The following is a 22,904-nucleotide window of genomic DNA, read 5'->3' on the forward strand; positions in this document are numbered from 1 at the left end:
GCTGCACCCGCTGAGTTACTCCAGCACTCTGTGTGCTTTTCAGAATTAACCGCCGCCTGCAGTTCTTTACTTCTACATTCGAACAGAAGTCCATTTGTGAAACAGCGTAGTATAATAAATAGTTTATTGCATTCATCTCGTATTTCTTTATTTTGTAAAAATGTGTACAGCCCAATCCTTGTTTGGGTGGAGGTGTGGGCAGGTGTGCTGGAGGTGTGGGCAGGTGTGCTGGAGGTGGAGGTGGGTGGAGCATCGTCTCACCTGCCTGACAACTGATCAGCTCCACGCGTGCGTGTGTGTCGGTCACCGATGGCGGTGTTTGCCGGGACGGCCACGAGGCAGCCACGCTCCCGCTAGTTACTGTTCGCCATGTCAAAGCCAAACAAGGTGGAGTTGGTGTCGGAGGCCACCTGGTAGCCGCTGGGCTCCATGGGGGAGCTGGATGTGGTGGGGTCAGGGGTCTGGATCTTCAACACCTCCTCCTCTTGCTGGGCCGCTGCCGGTTCCTCGGCCGCATGCGAGTGGCGGTGAGATCGGCGCCGGTGCCGCCGGGCCTTGCGGTGAGGGCTGGACCGGTCAAACTTCAAGCTCTTCAGCCCCTTGTGGTAATGACAGCTGGAAAACACACGGGAGTGGACGTCAGTCAGTCAGTCAGTCTCTGGACACGGCAACAGCGGGCCCCGTACACAGTGGTTCACACAGTAGACAATATGTGCACGAGGAGGCCATTCGGCCCCTCCACCCAGCACCGCCATTCAATGTGATCATGGCTGATCATCCACAATCAGTACCCCGTTCCTGCCTTCTCCCCATATCCCCTGACTCCGCTATCTTTAAGAGCCCTATCTAGTTCTCTCTTGAGAGCATCAAGAGAACCGGCCTCCACCGCCCTCTGAGGCAGAGAATTCCACAGACTCACCACTCTCTGCGTGAAAAAGTGTTTCCTCATCTTTGTTCTAAATGGCTTACTCCTTATTCTTAAAGGGTAAGCCAGGGTGCAAGATAAAGCCAGCAGAGTCACAGAGTGACACAGTGTGGAAACAGGCCCTTCGGCCCAACACACCCACACCGGCCAACATGTCCCAGCTACACTAGTCCCACCTGCCTGCGCTTGGTCCATATCCCTCCAAACCTGTCCTATGTACCTGTCTAACTGTTTCTTAAACGTTGGGATAGTCCCAGCCTCAACTACCTCCTCTGGCAGCTCGTTCCATACACCCACCACCCTCTGTGGATAAAGTTACCCCTCAGATTCCTATTAAGGTGAGGGGTGGGGGTGGGAGAGGTTGGTGATGGGGGAGGAGTTGGAGTGGGGGAGGGTGGTTATGGGGGGGGAGTTGGGGTGGGGTGAGGTGAGGTGGGGAGGGTGATGGGGTTTGGAGTGGGGGAGGGTGGTGGGGGAGGGTGGGATGGGGTGGGGAGGGTGATGGGGTTTGGAGTGGGGGAGGGTGAGGGGGTTGAGGTGGTGGGGGAGGGTGGGGTGAGGTGAGGTGAGGCTAGTCTGTGTGTGACGAACGGACTGGGCTGATACGTACCACAGCACCACACCGGCCACAGTACCAAAGAGCAGGATGCCAGTGACCACACCCGCAATAATCTCCAGGCCCAGAGTCGAGACCCCGGTCTTTGTCGACACGGATTTGATCCCCTTTGTTAAGGACATCAGCCGCCGGTCAAATTTGTCCATGTCACTGCAGGGCTCCAAGTTGACCTCCTCCTCTGACCTTTCCTTGGGGGGCAGTGTGGACTTCTTCAATGCTTTGGGCAGAGCTGGGGTAACCCCTGCAAAGGCAACACTTGTTATAAAACAGCAGCAATCTCCCCTTGTTCACACACAGGGTGGACACATAACGCTGGAGTAACTCAGCGGGACAGGCAGCATCTCTGGACAGAAGGAATGGGCGATGTTTCGGGTCGAGACCCTTCTTCAGACTCCAGCAATTTGTGTCTATCTTTGGTTTAAACCAGCATCTGCAGTTCGTTCCTACACACTTGTTCCACACAAAGGGTGGTGGGTGTATGGAACGAGCTGCCAGAGGAGGTAGTTGAGGCTGGGACTATCGCAACGTTTAAGAAACAGTTAGACAGGTACATGGATAGGAAAGGTTTCGAGGCAACTGGGCCAAACACAGGTAAAAGTGATCATATTATGTTGATCAGAATGCTGTCTGAACTTCAGGGTCTTGGCAACTAGGAGACCAACTCAGATCGTTTTTTCTGCAACATCAGAGGTTTTGGAGATAATTATCAGAGGCGTAGATAGGGTAGACAGTCACAACTTTTTTTTCCCCACAGGGTAGAAATGTCAAAGACTAGAAGGCTCAGCTTTAAGGTGGTGCTACTGCAGTTGTACAGGGCCCTAGTGAGACCACACCTGGAGTATTGTGTGCAGTTTTGGTCCCCTAATTTGAGGAAGGACATTCTTGCCATTGAGGGAGCCCAGCGTAGGTTCACCAGGTTAATTCCCGGGATGGCGGGACTGTCATATGATGAAAGAATGGGTCGACTGGGTTTGAATTCACTGGAATTTAGAAGGATGAGAGGTTATTTTATAGAAACTTATAAAATTCTTAAGGGATTGGGCAGGCTAGGTGCAGGGGAGTTCCCGATGTTGGGGGAGTCCAGAACCAGGGGTCACACAGTATAAGAATAAGAGGTCGACCATTTAGGACTGAGATGAGGTTAACATTTTTCACCCAGAGAGTTGTGAATCTGTGGAATTCTCTGCCACAGAAGGCAGTGGAGGCCGATTCACTGAATGTTTTCAAAGGAGAGTTAGATTTAGCTCTTAGGGCTAACGGAATCAAGGGATATGGAGAGAAAGTAGGAACGGGGGTACACAAAAATGCTGGAGAGACTCAGCGGGTGCAGCAGCATCTATGGAGCGAAGGAAATAGGCAACGTTTCGGCCCGAAACCCTTTGGGTTTCGACCCGAAACGTTGTCTATTTCCTTTGGGTTTCGGCCCGAAACGTTGCCTATTTCCTTCGCTCCATAGTTGCTGCTGCACCCGCTGAGTTTCTCCAGCATTTTTGTCTACCTTCGATTTTCCAGCATCTGCAGTTCCTTCTTGAACAAGATTCTGGACGATCAGCCATGATCACATGGAATGCATGGTATGCAAAACGGTGGCCTGCCACACGTGATGGGGAAACGAGCATTCATGGTCCGTTAGTATGGAGGGGATGGGCCGAAGGGCCTGTGAGCCTCCACGGCTGGGTCTCACCTCTGCCGGTGTCCACGATGATCTCCACCTTCTGCCCGTTGACGGTCATCTCTCCCTCGGAGTAGAGCCGCAGCTCGTACAAGCCGGTGTCTCGGGCCAGCAGCGGCTGCAGGACCAGCGAGCAGTTCCCCCGCGGGATGAGCGAGATGAACATCTGGGCGCGGCCTTCGTAGGGGTTGGGTTCGGGCACGGGCTCCAGCACGGAGCCCACCACCCGGTAGATGGCCCGGTAGGTCCCGCTGGGCATCTTGATCACCCCCCACTCCAGCCGCAGGTTGTTGGATTGGATATCTTCGTCTGCCTTGAAGGAGCACGGGATGAGGAGACGGTCGCCTTCATTTGCCACAAACTTGGTCTTAGGCATCTGGATGTCTTCGATATCTAAAGCTGAAGAGGAAAGAGTGCTTAGACAATAGGCAATAGGTGCAGGAGTAGGCCATTCAATGGGCCATACAAGATACATTTATTTGTCACATGTGCCAGATGGCACACTGAAATGTGATCATGAGAGAGAGACAGCCACCATAGTGCCGGTGCCGAAAAAGTCCAAAATCACCAACCTCAACGACTACCGGCCGGTTGCCCTGACTCCAATCCCCATGAAGTGCTTCGAAAGGCTGGTCCTCTCCCATATTAAATCCAGCATCCCTGCCTCACTGGACTCCCATCAATTTGCATACAGGGCAAATAGATCGACAGAGGATGCCATCTCTCTGGCCCTTCACACTGTCCTGACTCACCTGGACAGACAGGGCACGTATGTGAGGATGCTCTTCATTGACTATAGCTCTGCATGCAATACGGTCATCCCCACCAAGCTCACCACCAAACTCCACCAGCTAGGCCTCAGCTCACCGATATGCGCTTGGATCCTGAACTTTCTCACGGAGCGACCGCAGGCAGTGAGACTGGGCCCGCACCTGTCCTCCACTATCACCCTGAGCACCGGCACACCACAGGGTTGTGTACTAAGCCCCATGCTCTACTCCCTCTTCACTCACGACTGTGTCCCTGCATTCGACACCAACACCATCGTGAAGTTTGCAGACGACACAACAGTGATTGGGCTGATCACCAACGGTGATGAAACAAAATACAGAGCGGAGGTGCAGAACCTGGCGGACTGGTGCGCCAATAACAACTTGTCACTAAACACCTCCAAGACCAAGGAGCTGATTATTGACTTCAGGAGGTCCCATTCTGGAGAATACGACCCAATCTCCATTTATGGGGAAAGTGTGGAGAGAGTGTCCAGCTTTAAGTTTCTGGGCACTCACATTTCAGAAGACCTCACATGGTCCACAAACACCGCCGCGCTGGTCAAGAAGGCACAGCAACGACTGTTCTTCCTGAGGACATTAAAAAAGACTGGTCTGCCCCAACAGCTGCTGACAACGTTCTACCGCTGCACCACAGAGAGCATACTAACGTATGGCATCTCTGTGTGGTATCTCAGCTGCACGGAGGCGGAGAGGAGAGCTCTTCAGCGCGTCGTCAACAGAGCGCAGAGGATCATCGGGACAGAGCTACCAGCCTTGGAGGGCATCTACCACACGCGGTGCCTCAGGAAGGCCCTCAGCATCCATAAGGACTCATCACACCCCTGCCACGGTCTGTTTCAACTACTTCCCTCCGGCAGACGTTACAAGGCCTTCTACGCCCGAACCTCCAGACTCAGGAACAGTTTTATCCCAAGAGCTATAGCGGCTCTGAACCGGCCCTAATGAGTGCCCCCCCCACCCACCCCCTTTGGACAGTCTCCCTCAGATGGTCACGTCAATCAATTCAGCTTGTTTATTTATGTATTGTATTTATTTACCTTTCTTGTACATCAGTGGAGCTGCACACTAAATCTCGTTGCACTGACGTGCAATGACAATAAAAGATATATTATTATTATATTATTAGAAGCGAGTGTCACCAAACTTCTGAATTCTCTGGGGTGGAACCCTCTCCAAGACAGACACACGTGAAGCTCACCGTTTGACCTGTTTTTATAAAATGTTAAATGGTCAGCTAGACAAAGACTACAAGACCTACACCAAACCCAAACCAATTAGGAGCAGACGAGGGCATTCGATCCCAATTTGTGATCCCAGCTACAAAGACAGACGTGTACAGCAATTCGTTCTTCCCCCGCACAATTAAAGCATGGAATAATCTCCACCCAACTATAGTTACCTAACCAGATGCAACTACATATAAAGTAGCTCTTTCTACCCAATAACCCTTTCTGGCATAATACAATACAATACAATACAATACAATACAATACAATACAATACAATACAATACAATACAATACAATACAATACCTTTTATTTGTCATTTGAACCTCACATGAGGTTCAAACTAAATTTGGTTTCTGCAGCCATACAAGAAAAGAACCAAGACACACACCAACACAATTCACACACACATCCATCACAGTGAGTCTCCTCCTCACTGTGATGGAAGGCAAAGACTTGTCTCTCCCCTGCTCTCCATTCCTCTCCCGAAGTCGAGGTCAAAGGCCCCGACGGGCGCTAGCAAGTCCGTGGCCACTCAAAGCCACGCCGGGCGATGTCCTCCCTTCACCACCTCCAGTTTAAATTCCATTTGGAATATTTTGGAGGACCAAGAAACCAAGAGCCAAGACCACCATTCAATAATAATTCGGCCCTTCGAGCCAGCACCGCCATTCAATGTGATCATGGCTGATCATCCACAATCATGACTTCCTGCCATCTCCCCATATCCCCTGACTCCGCTATCTTTAAGAGCCCTATCAAACTTTCTCTTGAAAGTTTCTAGAGAACCTCTGAGGCAGAGAATTCAACAGACTCACAACTCTCTGTGTGAAAAAGTGTTTCCTCATCTCCGTTCTAAATGGCTTACCCCCTATTCTTAAACTGTGGCCCCTGGTTCTGGACTCCCCCAACTTCGGGAACACGTTTCCTGCCTCTAGCGTGTCCAATCCTTTAGTAATCTTCTATGTTTCAATAAGATAGCCAGAGCCAGCAACACAATGTTTAGTCTCCTTCCACAAAGCTGCCCAACACAGGCGACCATGTGCGTGCTGGCCACAGTAGCAGAGCATAAAATCAGAAGGGCAGCCACGGTGGTGCAGCGGTAGAGTTGCTGCCTTACAGCGAATGCAGCGCCGGAGACCCGGGTTCGATCCCGACTACGGGCGCTGTCTGTACGGAGTTTGCACGTTCTCCCGGTGACCTGCGTGGGTTTTTTGTCTCCGAGATCTTCGGTTTCCTCCCACACTCCAAAGACGTGCAGATTTGTGGGCTAATTGGCTTGGTGTAAATGTAAAAATTGTCCCTAGTGTGCGGGGATCGCTGGTCGGCGCGGACCCGGTGGGCCGAAGGGCCTGTTTCCGCGCTGTATCTCTAAACATGTGAGAGGAGCAGAATGAGGCCATTCGGCCCATTAAGTCTGCTCTGCCATTCAATCATGGCTGATCTATCTCTCCCTCCTAACCCCATTCTCCTGACTTCTCCCCATAACCCCTGACACTCTGACATCTCTACTCCTACAATAACATTTCTCACTTTAATTACGATCACTAAACGTTATTCCCTTATCATGTATCTAGATGACATTAAATGGATCGATTGTAATCATGTATTGTCTGTCCGCTGACTGGTTAGCACACAACAAAAAAGCTTTTCACTCATTGTACCACACGCAGTTTTATTCACTGCCACCTCTGTTTAGTTTAGAGATACAGCGTGGAGACAGGCCCTTCGGCCCACTGAGTCTGCCCCCACCAGTGATCACCCGTTCACACTAATTAGTTATACAGCATGGAAACATGTTCTGAAGAAGGGTCTCGACCCAAAACGTCACCCATTCCTTCTCTCCAGAGATGCTGCCTGGCCCACTGAGTCACTCCAGCACTTTGTGCCTATCTTTGGTTTAAACCAGTATCTGCAGTTCCTTCCGACACTTGCTATGATGTTGGTTACAAATTGAACATAGTTCTCAGCTTTGTAGAACACCTGTGCTGTTGTCAATGGACAGGACCTATATTCTGCACCAGACTCAGGAACAGCTTCTTCCCCTCTGTTATCAGGCTTCTGAACGGCCCTTCCATAAGCTCGGGTACTGTCCGATTCACCTCTACCCCATTGCGGACATTGGACTTTGTCTGTGGAACTGGTGCGCTACAATGCTGAGAACTATATCCTGCACTCTGTATCTTCCCCTCTGCTCTACCTGTTGGACCGGAGTTTGACCTGATAGTATTTGTGTGTGGTATTATCTGATTTGTTTTGATAGCTGCAGAACAAAGCTTTTCATTGCATGTGCAGGAAGGAACTGCAGATGCTGGTTTACACCGAAGATAGGCACAAAGTGCTGGAGTAACTGAGCAGGTCTCTGGAGAGAAGGAACGGGTGACGTTTTAGGCCAAGACCCTTCTTCAGACTGAGAATCGGGAGAGGGAGACACAGGGATAAGGATGACATCGAAGGGAATGTAGTTAAAGAAAAATGTGGAATAATCATTGTTAGTTAGGGGAGGTTACAATGAAGCAAACAGAGATAAAATGTAATCAGGGGACAGTCAAATTGGTGGGAGAACTGGGAAGGGGAGGGGATGGAGAGAGAGGGAAAGCAAGGGTTATATAACCATATAACAATTACAGAAACATGTATTCTCCCCTAGTCCCATACTTGAAGTTAGAGAAGTCAATGTTCATATCGTTGGGGTGTAAACTGCCCAAGCGAAATATGAGGTGCTGTTCCTCCAATTTGCGCTGGGCCTCACTCTGACAATGGAGGAGGCCCCGGACAGAAAGATCAGTGTGGGAATGGGAGGGGGAGTTAGTGTTGAGCAACCGGGAGATCAGGTGGGTTTAGGCGGACTGAGCGGAGGTGTTCAGCGAAACGATCGCCGAGCCTGCGCTTGGTCTCGCTGATATACAGGAGTTGACACCTGGAACAGCGGACACAGTAGATGGGGTTGGAGGAGGTGCAAGTGAACCTCTGCCTCACCTGGAAAGACTGTTGGGGTACTTGGACCCAGTTGTGGTGGGGGGGAGGTAAAGGGACAGGTATTGCATCTCCTGCGGTTGGTTGCAGGGGAAGGTAGCTGGTGAGGGGGTGGTTTGGCACGAGATTACCAGGGAGTTGTGGAGGGAACGGTCTCTGCGGAAAAGGAGTGGAGATGGGAAGATGTGGCCAGTGGTGGGATCCCGTTGGAGGTGGCGAACATTTCGGAGGATCATGTGTTGTATGCGACGGCTGTGTGGGTGGAAGGTGAGGACTAGGGGGCCTCTGTCTCTGTTGCGACTAGGGGGAGGGGGAACAAGGGCAGAGCAGCGGGATATCGAGGAGACCCCCTCGATAAAACTCAGCGGGTGAGGCAGCATCTATGGAGCGAAGGAATCACCAATTCCTTCGCTCCATAGATGCTGCCTCACCCGCTGAGTTTCTCCAGCATTTTTGTCTACTTTCGATTTTTCCAGCACCTGCAGTTCCTCCTTTTCACTTCACTTCATTTCACTGCACATCTCGTATGTGTATGTGACGAGTAAACTTGACCTGACTTAAACATATCATCCTGGGCGCAGATTCAGCGTAGACGGAGGAATTGGGAGTAGGGGATAGAGTCTTTGCAGGAAGCAGGGTGGGAAGAAGTGGTCTAGGTAGATGTGGGAGTTTGTCATAGACCTCATTTGATAGTCTATCTCCTGCGATGGAAACGGTGAGATCAAGGACAATAGACAATAGGTGCAGGAGTAGGCCATTCGGCCCTTCGAGCCAGCACCGACATTCAATGTGATCATGGCTGATCATCCCCAATCAGTGCCCCGTTCCTGCCTTCTCCCCATATCCCCTGACTCCACTATCTTTGAGAGCCCTATCTAGCTCTCTCTTGAAAGTATCCAGAGAACCGGCCTCCACCGCCCTCTGAGGCAAAGAATTCCACAGACTCACCACACTCTGTGTGAAAAAGTGTTTCCTCGTCTCCCTTCTAAATGGATTACCCCTTATTCTTAAACTGTGGCCCCTGGTTCTGGACTCCCCCAACATCGGGAACATGTTTCCTGCCTCTAGCGTGTCCAACCCCTTAATAATCTTATATGTTTCAATAAGATCCCCTCTCATCTAAACTCCAGAGTGTACAAGCCCAGCTGCTCCATTCTCTCACCAATCCTTTAGTAATCTTCTATGTTTCAATAAGATAGCCAGAGCCAGCAACACAATGTTTAGTCTGCTTCCACAAAGCTGCCCAACACAGGCGACCATGTGCGTGCTGGCCACAGTAGCAGAGCATAAAATCAGAAGGGCAGCCACGGTGGTGCAGCGGTAGAGTTGCTGCCTTACAGCGAATGCAGCGCCGGAGACCCGGGTTCGATCCCGACTACGGGCGCTGTCTGTATGGAGTTTGCACGTTCTCCCGGTGACCCGCGTGGGTTTTCTCCGAGATCTTCGGTTTCCTCCCACACTCCAAAGACGTGCAGATTTGTGGGCTAATTGGCTTGGTGTAAATGTAAAAATTGTCCCTAGTGTGCGGGGATCGCTGGTCGGCGCGGACCCGGTGGGCCGAAGGGCCTGTTTCCGCGCTGTATCTCTAAACATGTGAGAGGAGCAGAATGAGGCCATTCGGCCCATTAAGTCTGCTCTGCCATTCAATCATGGCTGATCTATCTCTCCCTCCTAACCCCATTCTCCTGACTTCTCCCCATAACCCCTGACACTCTGACATCTCTACTCCTACAATAACATTTCTCACTTTAATTACGATCACTAAACGTTATTCCCTTATCATGTATCTAGATGACATTAAATGGATCGATTGTAATCATGTATTGTCTGTCCGCTGACTGGTTAGCACACAACAAAAAAGCTTTTCACTCATTGTACCACACGCAGTTTTATTCACTGCCACCTCTGTTTAGTTTAGAGATACAGCGTGGAGACAGGCCCTTCGGCCCACTGAGTCTGCCCCCACCAGTGATCACCCGTTCACACTAATTAGTTATACAGCATGGAAACATGTTCTGAAGAAGGGTCTCGACCCAAAACGTCACCCATTCCTTCTCTCCAGAGATGCTGCCTGGCCCACTGAGTCACTCCAGCACTTTGTGCCTATCTTTGGTTTAAACCAGTATCTGCAGTTCCTTCCGACACTTGCTATGATGTTGGTTACAAATTGAACATAGTTCTCAGCTTTGTAGAACACCTGTGCTGTTGTCAATGGACAGGACCTATATTCTGCACCAGACTCAGGAACAGCTTCTTCCCCTCTGTTATCAGGCTTCTGAACGGCCCTTCCATAAGCTCGGGTACTGTCCGATTCACCTCTACCCCATTGCGGACATTGGACTTTGTCTGTGGAACTGGTGCGCTACAATGCTGAGAACTATATCCTGCACTCTGTATCTTCCCCTCTGCTCTACCTGTTGGACCGGAGTTTGACCTGATAGTATTTGTGTGTGGTATTATCTGATTTGTTTTGGTAGCTGCAGAACAAAGCTTTTCATTGCATGTGCAGGAAGGAACTGCAGATGCTGGTTTACACCGAAGATAGGCACAAAGTGCTGGAGTAACTGAGCAGGTCTCTGGAGAGAAGGAACGGGTGACGTTTTAGGCCAAGACCCTTCTTCAGACTGAGAATCGGGAGAGGGAGACACAGGGATAAGGATGTCATCGAAGGGAATGTAGTTAAAGAAAAATGTGGAATAATCATTGTTAGTTAGGGGAGGTTACAATGAAGCAAACAGAGATAAAATGTAATCAGGGGACAGTCAAATTGGTGGGAGAACTGGGAAGGGGGAGGGGATGGAGAGAGAGGGAAAGCAAGGGTTATATAACCATATAACAATTACAGAAACATGTATTCTCCCCTAGTCCCATACTTGAAGTTAGAGAAGTCAATGTTCATATCGTTGGGGTGTAAACTGCCCAAGCGAAATATGAGGTGCTGTTCCTCCAATTTGCGCTGGGCCTCACTCTGACAATGGAGGAGGCCCCGGACAGAAAGATCAGTGTGGGAATGTGAGGGGGAGTTAGTGTTGAGCAACCGGGAGATCAGGTGGGTTTAGGCGGACTGAGCGGAGGTGTTCAGCGAAACGATCGCCGAGCCTGCGCTTGGTCTCGCTGATATACAGGAGTTGACACCTGGAACAGCGGACACAGTAGATGGGGTTGGAGGAGGTGCAAGTGAACCTCTGCCTCACCTGGAAAGACTGTCGGGGTACTTGGACCCAGTTGTGGTGGGGGGGAGGTAAAGGGACAGGTATTGCATCTCCTGCGGTTGGTTGCAGGGGAAGGTAGCTGGTGAGGGGGTGGTTTGGCACGTGTTTACCAGGGAGTTGTGGAGGGAACGGTCTCTGCGGAAAAGGAGTGGAGATGGGAAGATGTGGCCAGTGGTGGGATCCCGTTGGAGGTGGCGAACATTTCGGAGGATCATGTGTTGTATGCGACGGCTGTGTGGGTGGAAGGTGAGGACTAGGGGGCCTCTGTCTCTGTTGCGACTAGGGGGAGGGGGAACAAGGGCAGAGCAGCGGGATATCGAGGAGACCCCCTCGATAAAACTCAGCGGGTGAGGCAGCATCTATGGAGCGAAGGAATCACCAATTCCTTCGCTCCATAGATGCTGCCTCACCCGCTGAGTTTCTCCAGCATTTTTGTCTACTTTCGATTTTTCCAGCACCTGCAGTTCCTCCTTTTCACTTCACTTCATTTCACTGCACATCTCGTATGTGTATGTGACGAGTAAACTTGACCTGACTTAAACATATCATCCTGGGCGCAGATTCAGCGTAGACGGAGGAATTGGGAGTAGGGGATAGAGTCTTTGCAGGAAGCAGGGTGGGAAGAAGTGGTCTAGGTAGATGTGGGAGTTTGTCATAGACCTCATTTGATAGTCTATCTCCTGCGATGGAAACGGTGAGATCAAGGACAATAGACAATAGGTGCAGGAGTAGGCCATTCGGCCCTTCGAGCCAGCACCGCCATTCAATGTGATCATGGCTGATCATCCACAATCATGACTTCCTGCCATCTCCCCATATCCCCTGACTCCGCTATCTTTAAGAGCCCTATCAAACTTTCTCTTGAAAGTTTCTAGAGAACCTCTGAGGCAGAGAATTCAACAGACTCACAACTCTCTGTGTGAAAAAGTGTTTCCTCATCTCCCTTCTAAATGGCTTACCCCCTATTCTTAAACTGTGGCCCCTGGTTCTGGACTCCCCCAACTTCGGGAACACGTTTCCTGCCTCTAGCGTGTCCAATCCTTTAGTAATCTTCTATGTTTCAATAAGATAGCCAGAGCCAGCAACACAATGTTTAGTCTGCTTCCACAAAGCTGCCCAACACAGGCGACCATGTGCGTGCTGGCCACAGTAGCAGAGCATAAAATCAGAAGGGCAGCCACGGTGGTGCAGCGGTAGAGTTGCTGCCTTACAGCGAATGCAGCGCCGGAGACCCGGGTTCGATCCCGACTACGGGCGCTGTCTGTACGGAGTTTGCACGTTCTCCCGGTGACCTGCGTGGGTTTTTTGTCTCCGAGATCTTCGGTTTCCTCCCACACTCCAAAGACGTACAGATTTGTGGGCTAATTGGCTTGGTGTAAATGTAAAAATTGTCCCTAGTGTGCGGGGATCGCTGGTCGGCGCGGACCCGGTGGGCCGAAGGGCCTGTTTCCGCGCTGTATCTCTAAACATGTGAGAGGAGCAGAATGAGGCCATTCGGCCCATTAAGTCTGCTCTGCCATTCAATCATGGCTGATCTATCTCTCCCTCCTAACCCCATTCTCCTGCCTTCTCCCCATAACCCCTGACACTCTGACATCTCTACTCCTACAATAACATTTCTCACTTTAATTACGATCACTAAACGTTATTCCCTTATCATGTATCTAGATGACATTAAATGGATCGATTGTAATCATGTATTGTCTGTCCGCTGACTGGTTAGCACACAACAAAAAAGCTTTTCACTCATTGTACCACACGCAGTTTTATTCACTGCCACCTCTGTTTAGTTTAGAGATACAGCGTGGAGACAGGCCCTTCGGCCCACCGAGTCTGCCCCCACCAGTGATCACCTGTTCACACTAGTTAGTTATACAGCATGGAAACATGTTCTGAAGAAGGGTCTCGACCCGAAACGTCACCCATTCCTTCTCCCCAGAGATGCTGCCTGGCCCACTGAGTCACTCCAGCACTTTGTGCCTATCTTTGGTTTAAACCAGTATCTGCAGTTCCTTCCGACACTTGCTATGATGTTGGTTACAAATTGAACATAGTTCTCAGCTTTGTAGAACACCTGTGCTGTTGTCAATGGACAGGACCTATATTCTGCACCAGACTCGGGAACAGCTTCTTCCCCTCTGTTATCAGGCTTCTGAACGGCCCTTCCATAAGCTCGGGTACTGTCCGATTCACCTCTACCCCATTGTGGACATTGGACTTTGTCTGTGGAACTGGTGCGCTACAATGCTGAGAACTATATCCTGCACTCTGTATCTTCCCCTCTGCTCTACCTGTTGGACCGGAGTTTGACCTGATAGTATTTGTGTGTGGTATTATCTGATTTGTTTTGATAGCTGCAGAACAAAGCTTTTCATTGCATGTGCAGGAAGGAACTGCAGATGCTGGTTTACACCGAAGATAGGCACAAAGTGCTGGAGTAACTGAGCAGGTCTCTGGAGAGAAGGAACGGGTGACGTTTTAGGCCAAGACCCTTCTTCAGACTGAGAATCGGGAGAGGGAGACACAGGGATAAGGATGACATCGAAGGGAATGTAGTTAAAGAAAAATGTGGAATAATCATTGTTAGTTAGGGGAGGGTTACAATGAAGCAAACAGAGATAAAATGTAATCAGGGGACAGTCAAATTGGTGGGAGAACTGGGAAGGGGGAGGGGATGGAGAGAGAGGGAAAGCAAGGGTTATATAACCATATAACAATTACAGAAACATGTATTCTCCCCTAGTCCCATACTTGAAGTTAGAGAAGTCAATGTTCATATCGTTGGGGTGTAAACTGCCCAAGCGAAATATGAGGTGCTGTTCCTCCAATTTGCGCTGGGCCTCACTCTGACAATGGAGGAGGCCCCGGACAGAAAGATCAGTGTGGGAATGGGAGGGGGAGTTAGTGTTGAGCAACCGGGAGATCAGGTGGGTTTAGGCGGACTGAGCGGAGGTGTTCAGCGAAACGATCGCCGAGCCTGCGCTTGGTCTCGCTGATATACAGGAGTTGACACCTGGAACAGCGGACACAGTAGATGGGGTTGGAGGAGGTGCAAGTGAACCTCTGCCTCACCTGGAAAGACTGTCGGGGTACTTGGACCCAGTTGTGGTGGGGGGGAGGTAAAGGGACAGGTATTGCATCTCCTGCGGTTGGTTGCAGGGGAAGGTACCTGGTGAGGGGGTGGTTTGGCACGTGTTTACCAGGGAGTTGTGGAGGGAACGGTCTCTGCGGAAAAGGGGTGGAGATGGGAAGATGTGGCCAGTGGTGGGATCCCGTTGGAGGTGGCGAACATTTCGGAGGATCATGTGTTGTCTGCGACGGCTGTGTGGGTGGAAGGTGAGGACTAGGGGGCCTCTGTCTCTGTTGCGACTAGGGGGAGGGGGAACAAGGGCAGAGCAGCGGGATATCGAGGAGACCCCCTCGATAAAACTCAGCGGGTGAGGCAGCATCTATGGAGCGAAGGAATCACCAATTCCTTCGCTCCTTAGATGCTGCCTCACCCGCTGAGTTTCTCCAGCATTTTTGTCTACTTTCGATTTTTCCAGCATCTGCAGTTCCTCCTTTTCACTTCACTTCATTTCACTGCACATCTCGTATGTGTATGTGACGAGTAAACTTGACCTGACTTAAACATATCATCCTGGGCGCAGATGCGGCGTAGACGGAGGAATTGGGAGTAGGGGATAGAGTCTTTGCAGGAAGCAGGGTGGGAAGAAGTGTAGTCTAGGTAGATGTGGGAGTTTGTCATAGACCTCATTTGATAGTCTATCTCCTGCGATGGAAACGGTGAGATCAAGGACAATAGACAATAGGTGCAGGAGTAGGCCATTCGGCCCTTCGAGCCAGCACCGCCATTCAATGTGATCATGGCTGATCATCCCCAATCAGTACCCTGTTCCTGCCTTCTCCCCATATCCCCTGACTCCACTATCTTTAAGAGCCCTATCTAGCTCTCTCTTGAAAGTATCCAGAGAACCGGCCTCCACCGCCCTCTGTGGCAGAGAATTCCACAGACTCACAACACTCTGTGTGAAAAAGTGTTTCCTCGTCTCCCTTCTAAATGGATTACCCCTTATTCTTAAACTGTGGCCCCTGGTTCTGGACTTCCCCAACATCGGGAACATGTTTCCTGCCTCTAGCGTGTCCAAACCCTTAATAATCTTATATGTTTCAATAAGATCCCCTCTCATCTAAACTCCAGAGTGTACAAGCCCAGCTGCTCCATTCTCTCAGCATATGACAGTCCCGCCATCCCGGGAATTAACCTTGTAAACCTACGCTGGGCTCCCTCAATAGCAAGAATGTCCTTCCTCGAATTAGGGGACCAAAACTGCACACAATACTCCAGGTGTGGTCTCACTAGGGCTCTGTACAACTGCAGAAGGACCTCTTTGCTCCTATACTCAACTATACCTCATTATACCGCGGCACACGTGACAATAATAAACTTGAAGCTAAATGAGGATTGACAAGGGACTCTCTCTACTAGAGTGGGGAGATGGTGATCACAGCACTTCCCGGAGAACTATGTCAGGTCTGCTACCTCTGTGTTCAAGAGTTCACTGCCGGTCTAAGTGGGCGGAAGCCACGAATCTCAAACAATCTGCATGTGACCTATCATTTTAGTTGGGCAAACAGCAAAATAAACATCCTGATTGAATAAAAGATTCTGGTTGAAAAACCGGGAGGACCGGAGTTGGTGCCGGGACGGTGTTGATTGAGGAGCGGGTTGAACGCCGCTCACGGAGTTTGGCTGTGGATTGAGTGCAGCTGCAGGGAGGGACCGCGCCGGTCCGGAGGTTGGGAGAGAGAGAGAGGAGACACTGAGTAGTAATAGTAGGGAGATATTGTATTGGGGTATCGGCCGACGGCCTGTATAGGTCCGGTAAACGGTGCTCTGGCAATATTCCCTGCTGTTACAAAATGACAGGAGAGAGTGGGTCTAGTGGTATGGAGGCCAGTGGAGGAGAGGATAATGAAGAAAGTGTTGAGAAGGAATGGGAAACCGTGGGAACACGGGGTAGTCCCAGGAAGTGCAGCCGTAAAAGAAGGAAAAGCAATATTGGTGGATCGGAGAGTGAAGACAAGGAACCAGAAAAGGAAATGTCGTTAAATGTAGTGGTGAGGTTTGAAGGAGAAGGAGGAGTAAAGAAGATAGAGCCAATGAAGCTGACAAAAATAATCAGAGCCCAGGTTGGGGAAGTAAAGTATGCAAGAGTGCTGGAAGATGGAAACATGCTAATAGGGTGCAACAGTGAGGCTCAAGTTGAAAAGGCAATGAAAATGAACAAGATTGACAAAATCAAAATAATCAAAGTAGTGAGAGTGGGAGAACGGAGGAGGGCAGAGTGTAAAGGGGTTATCTATGGAATCCCTCAAAGTCAATATGAGTGAACTGGTTCAGGAACTCAGAAAGAGATGTGAATTAATTATGAATGCCAAAAGAATGACCAAAGGAGCAAAGAAAGAGGAAACTGAGTCAGTCCTGCTTGAATTCAAGACAGAATCCCTTCCAAAAGTGGTCCATTTTGGATTCATGCGATATAGTGTAAGAGAGTACATACCCAAACCAATGAGGTGCTTCAAATGTCAGAAATTTGGGCATATAGCTAAAATGTGCAAGGGGGCGAGGAAATGCGCAAGGTGTAGTGGGGACCATGAATATGGTCAGTGTGGAGAGGGGGTCAGACCAAAGTGCTGTAATTGTGGAGGAGAGCATAGTGTGGCTTACTGGGGCTGTGAGGTGATGAAACGTGAAGCTGAAGTACAAAACATAAGAGTGAAGGAAAAGGTCTCCTATGCAGAGGCAGCAAAAAGGGCTGACCCTACAAAACAGATGAATGAAAGAAGGATCAGGAGGGAACAAGATATGGGCATAATGGAGACAATAAAAGAAAAAGAAAGGAGAATATGGAAAGAAAAGAAAAACCTGGTTATATTTATAGCAGGAGTAATAAATGCGACAGCAGAAGTAAAATCCAAAACAGAAAGGATCCAAATCATTGTAAAGGCTGCAGTCCACCACTTGGGCATGGCAGGATTGAAGTGGGAGGAAATACATGATGGTCTCAGTATCCAGGCGAGCCAAGAGTCAACATGTGTGGGTTAATAATATTAATGTTAATCCTACAATGGAATGCAAGAAGCTTGTTAGCCAATGGGCAAGACTTTAAGCAATTCATAGACAGTAGGAAGGAAAAACCAGATGTCGTATGTATCCAGGAAACCTGGTTGAAACCAAGTTTAGATTTTGTTCTATATGATTATGTTGCAGTGAGATGTGATAGGGGAAATGGGGGAGGAGGGGGTTGTGCCACTTTCATTAAAAAAGGGATACCATACAAGGTATTAGGAATTGGGCAGGAACAGGAATATGTGGCAATAGAAGTGTGGTCTGAGAGGAGGAAAATAGTGGTAATAAATTACTATAATCCATGTAAGCGATTAGAGGTCAATAAGTTACAGGAAGTAGAAGGCCAGAGCAAATCTAATGTTATTTGGTGTGGGGACTTTAACGCACATAATACATTATGGGGCAGTGGAAAGTCAGATAATAATGGACAGGTAATTGAGGAATTATTAAATGATGGTAATCTAGTATGTCTAAATGATGGAAAGAAGACCAGGGTAGATGTTAGGACAGGGAAGGAGTCTGTGTTGGACCTTACACTTGTTTCTAATAGGATTGCTGCTAAATGTAACTGGGAAGTATATGAAAAGGGTACCATAGGAAGTGATCATCATCCTGTGCTATGCAAAATAAATATTACTTTAACTATGAGTAAAGAAAACAGAAGTGGACGATGGGTGTTTGGAAAGGCTAATTGGGAAAAATTTAAGGAGGAAAGTGATAGATATGTAAAACCCATACAAGAAGAGACGGATATAGAAAACTTTGAGAATAAATTGTCAGAAGGTATCAAAAGAGCAGCATTAGTTTCCATACCTAAAAGTAAAGGAAGATCAAAAAGGAAAGCTGTGCCGTGGTGGGACAATAAATGTAAAGAGGCAGTGGTGAATAGAAACAGAGCATTCAGATTATTAAAAAGACTCATAACTACCAACACATGATTAATTACAAACAGGCTCAGGCAATTGTAAGGAGGACTATAAGACAAACAAAAAGAGCATATTGGAGGAAGTATTGTGATTCAATTGGAAACACAACACAGGTAGGGGAGATATGGGGGATGATTAAAAAATGGAAGGTGATAAAAGGGAGTGGAGTTATCCTATCCTAACAAATGGAGATCAAACTGTAGTCTCAAATAAAGACAAAGCAAAACTAATGGTTAACACTTTTAGTAGGGTTCACAGCTCCCACAACTTGTCAGATGAAGGAAGAAGAGGTAGGGAAAGGACAAGAGAGGAAAATGTTGAGGCCTTACAAAGGAAAGGTATCACAGAGGACAAGTACAATATTCCATTTAATTTGGGGGAGCTAAAGAGAGCTCTGGCCAAGTGTAAGAACTCAGCCCCAGGGAAGGATGATATTTGCTACATAATGATAAAGCATCTAAGTGAGGAGGGACTCCAAAAGATACTTGCACTATATAACAAGGTGTGGGAAGAAGGGCGAATACTGGAGAGGTGGAAGGAAGCAATCATTGTGCCTATTAGAAAACCAGGGAAAGATGCAAGTAATCTAGTAAATTATAGACCTATAGCTTTAACAGCACACATGTGTAAACTGATGGAAAGAATGGTAAATGAAAGAGTAATGCATCTAATGGAAGAAAACGGTATAGTGGCTAATTATCAGAGTGGCTTTAGAAAAGGGAGAGGTACTAATGATCCAGTTCTGTGCTTGGAAGATGATATAAGGAAAGCACAAGGCAAAAAAGAATCTGTAGTTACTGTATTTTTTGATGTAGAGAAGGCTTATGATATGTTGTGGAGAGAAGGTCTTCTAATAAAGCTGCATTTAATGGGAGTAGGAGGAAATATTTTTAACTGGATAATGGATTTTCTTAACGGTAGAAGTATCCAAGTTAAAATAGGGTCAGACATCTCTAGTAAATGTGTAGTCGAGAATGGAACTCCCCAAGGAAGTGCGATAAGTCCGATCCTATTCTCAATCATGATCAATGATATATTTGCAAACATTCAACCAGAGATGGGGCGATCGCTCTTTGCAGATGATGGCAGCCTATGGAGAAAGGGGAAGAATATAGATTTTATCGTGGGAAAAATGCAGCAAGGGATAGCCCAGGTGGAAGAGTGGGGAGTGAAATGGGGTTTTAAATTCTCTATAGAGAAGACAAAGACAATGGTTTTCACAAGGAAGGAAATTAAAGAGGATGTCCAGTTAAAACTATACGGCAACAATTTGGAAAGAGTAAAAGATTTCCGTTTCCTGGGAGTCCATTTTGACTCCAGATTAACATGGAGGGTCCACATTACAAAAATAATTGGAAAATGCAAAAAAGCCATCAATGTAATGAGATGCTTAGCAGGTTTAGAGTGGGGAGCAGATATATTATCTCTTAAACATATCTATGTATCACTGATCAGATCCAGACTAGAGTATGGCAGTATAGCTTATGGATCAGCATCTAAGTCAGTGTTGTCCGAGTTGGACAAAGTCCAAGCGGAAGCTCTAAGAATCTGTATAGGAGGTGTGCGGACGTCACCTGTATGTGCACTACAGGTGGAAACTGGGGAGATGCCGTTGAGACTGCGCCGCAGACAACTAATGGCTAATTACTGGCTAAGCCTTAAGGGTCATGGAGAGAACCACCCAACAAAACAGGTAGTACAGGAGTGTTGGGAGAGAGGGGTGGCTCAGTCTGGAAGCTTCGGCTGGGTTGGAGGAGGTGTGGCAAGGGACATGGAGGTAGAGGACAAAGAGTTCTGCCCTGCAGTATTGTGGCCATCTGTCCCAATATGGTTACTGAACATCCCAAAAGTTGATCTGGAGATATGGGAGGCAAAAAGGAGGGAAAAAAATTCGGACCTAAAAACAGAATACCATAACCATATATATAATAGATACAGGGAACACCTCTTAATCTTCACAGATGGATCAAAGGACCCAGTAGCTGAAACAACAGGGGCAGCTGTGGTAGTGCAAGGGATGAATGTTGAGATTTACAAAAGAACAAATAACTATTTGGCAGTGTATACAGTGAAACTGTACGCTATTTTGATGGCAGTTCGGTGGATAGAACAGGTGCAACCATGCAAAGTATTAATATGTAGCGACTCATTGTCTGCAATCCAGAGTATTGGGTCTGGTGCATCCCATAGGCGGCCTGACCTAGTGTATGAAATTCTACTACTATTAAGCCAAGTAACAAGGAAGGGCAGTGACGTGACTTTGTTGTGGGTCCCAGCACACATTGATGTGCTAGGAAATGAAAAAGTGGATAAATTAGCAAAAGAGGCCGTTAAAAAAGAGAACATAGAGGTAAACTTACAATTATCCAAATCTGAAGGAAAACACATTGTGTGGAAGAAAATAAATCAGGAATGGCAACAATACTGGGATCAGGAGACAAAGGGGAGACACCTCTATTCGCTACAAATAGAGTGGGCATTACAGCAAGAAGAGGGGGGAACAGGAGAGAACAGGTAGTATTAGCAAGATTGAGGATAGGACACACTCACCTGAACAGCACATTAAAAATGTTGGGAAAACACCCTACTGGGATGTGTGAGGAATGCCATCAGCCGGAAACAGTTCAGCATGCTCTAGTTGCATGTAGAAGATATGAAACAGAAAGAAGAGTTTTGATCAATGAAATGAAGAAAATTGGAATGACAGATATATCAGAAAAGAACATTCTAGAGTATGGAGGGGAAGGAAAAGGAGTAAAGGTGTTGTTTAATTTCTTGAGGGCCTCTGGCCTTATAAAAAGGATATAATGTAAAGACATGAGGACTGTGGAGTGAAGCCAGAAGGTGGCAGCAATGCAACATTGTGGATGCCGGCTGCCGTAAAACTCCAAAGAAGAAGAAGAAGAAGAAGAAGATTCTGGTTTATACCACAGACAGTCAGAGTGCTGGAGTAACTCAGCGGCTCAGGCAGCATCTCTGGAGGACATGGGTAGGTGACGTTTCTGCTCGGGACTCCTCTTTAGACTTTAAAAGGAAAAACCTTCGCAGTTGAAGAGTTGAGCAAAATTCATTGTGTTCCTTTGGACAAAGTGTGGCGGCAATACTTGTATCTGGGTGATACTGAGCCACCGGCCGTTCGGCCCGGCCTGTCGCTTCTGCCCTCCCCCTTGCCCCTGTACCTGTAGCAGCGGCTGGCAGGAAGACAGTGATGATCCAGAGAGGAGGGTGCATCTTACACAGTGTCCGCGCCCTGAGCCATGTTGGGCGGCGCTGAGAGGGGGGCGAGGCGGCCCCGGCCCGGCCCATTGTGACGGCCCGCCTTTGGAACCTGCAGTAACAGACGTCAATGTCAATACGCGTCCCGCTGCCTCGCCTCGCCTCGCCTCACCGGAGCCGGCTGCTGGCTGGCAGCACCGGGTAACCCACACACTTGCAGCATCTTACACCCACCCATGCATGCTGCATGCTACAAGCTGCATGACTGACTGCGTGAAACCACAGAGGTTGCACGTTGCACCGACCCATGCATGCTACTGCTGCATGTTGCAAGCTGCCCACTGCAAGATACAAGTTGCCTTCCTGCCCGGCGGACCCATGCTGCACACTGCATGGCTGCCAATAGACAATTAGGTACAAGAGTAGGCCATTCGATCCTTCGAGCCACAGAGTTGTCAATCTGTGGAATTCTCGGCCACAGAAGGCGGTGGAGGCCGATTCACTGGATGTTTTCAAGAGAGAGTTAGATAGAGCTCTTAGGGCTAACGGATTCAGATATGGGGAAACAGCAGGAACGGTGTACAGATTGTGGATGATCAGCCATGATCACATTGAATGGTGGTGCTTGCACCCATGCAACCTGCAGACTGGCTACTGCCTGCTGCAAGGGCCCACCCACTGGGAGAGCCCATCACCCCGAGCTGCCCACTGGGAGAGGAGAGCCGCTGACACACGGAGCAGCAGCAAGATTCAAGCAGCGGCGGCGACGAAGCGGGCGGGCGGGCGCTAGGACCCGGGCTGTGGGGAGGGGGCGGGGCCGGGGCAGGGAAGGGGGCGGGGATGACCGCTGATTGACGGGGGGCTGGGGCGGGGCCTGTGGGCGGGTCGCGAATTGACGGGGGGCTGGGAGGGGGCGGGGCGGACAGCTGATTGATGGAGGCGGGGCTGGGAAGGGGCGGGGCGGACCGCTGATTGACGGAGGCGGGGCCAAGAATGGGGCGGGGCGAACCACTGATTGACGGGGCCGGGAAGGGGGCGGGGCGGACCGCTGATTGACGGGCGCGGGGCCAGGAATGGGGCGGGGCCTGAGGGCGGGGCGAACCAATGATTGACGGGGCCGGGAAGGGGGCGGGGCGGACCGCTGATTGACGGGGGCGGGGCCGGAGGGCGGGGCGAACCACTGATTGACGGGGCCGGGGCGGACCGC

The 22,904-nt window shown here is 49.2% G+C and overlaps 1 protein-coding gene across 2 annotated transcripts; it reads right to left on the reverse strand.

The window, feature by feature from the left end:
• Positions 1-107: 107 nt before the first annotated feature.
• Positions 108-22,120, reverse strand: LOC116987678. 2 transcript variants are annotated; one of them, XM_033043928.1, is made up of 5 exons: positions 22,003-22,120; positions 21,661-21,947; positions 3,226-3,612; positions 1,536-1,782; positions 108-615 (listed from the first exon to the last, which is right to left on the reverse strand). In XM_033043928.1, the coding sequence occupies exons 2-5, from the start codon at positions 21,785-21,787 to the stop codon at positions 354-356; spliced, it is 1,023 nt and encodes a 340-aa protein (XP_032899819.1). In that variant the 5' UTR covers positions 21,788-21,947; positions 22,003-22,120; the 3' UTR covers positions 108-353. The 2 variants fall into 2 exon arrangements, with proteins under 2 accessions (XP_032899819.1, XP_032899818.1); XM_033043927.1 differs by having other exon boundaries at positions 21,661-22,106.
• Between the last annotated feature and the right edge of the window lie 784 nt (positions 22,121-22,904).

Source organism: Amblyraja radiata, chromosome 25, assembly GCF_010909765.2.
Source record: "Amblyraja radiata isolate CabotCenter1 chromosome 25, sAmbRad1.1.pri, whole genome shotgun sequence".
Lineage (NCBI taxonomy): Eukaryota > Metazoa > Chordata > Chondrichthyes > Rajiformes > Rajidae > Amblyraja > Amblyraja radiata.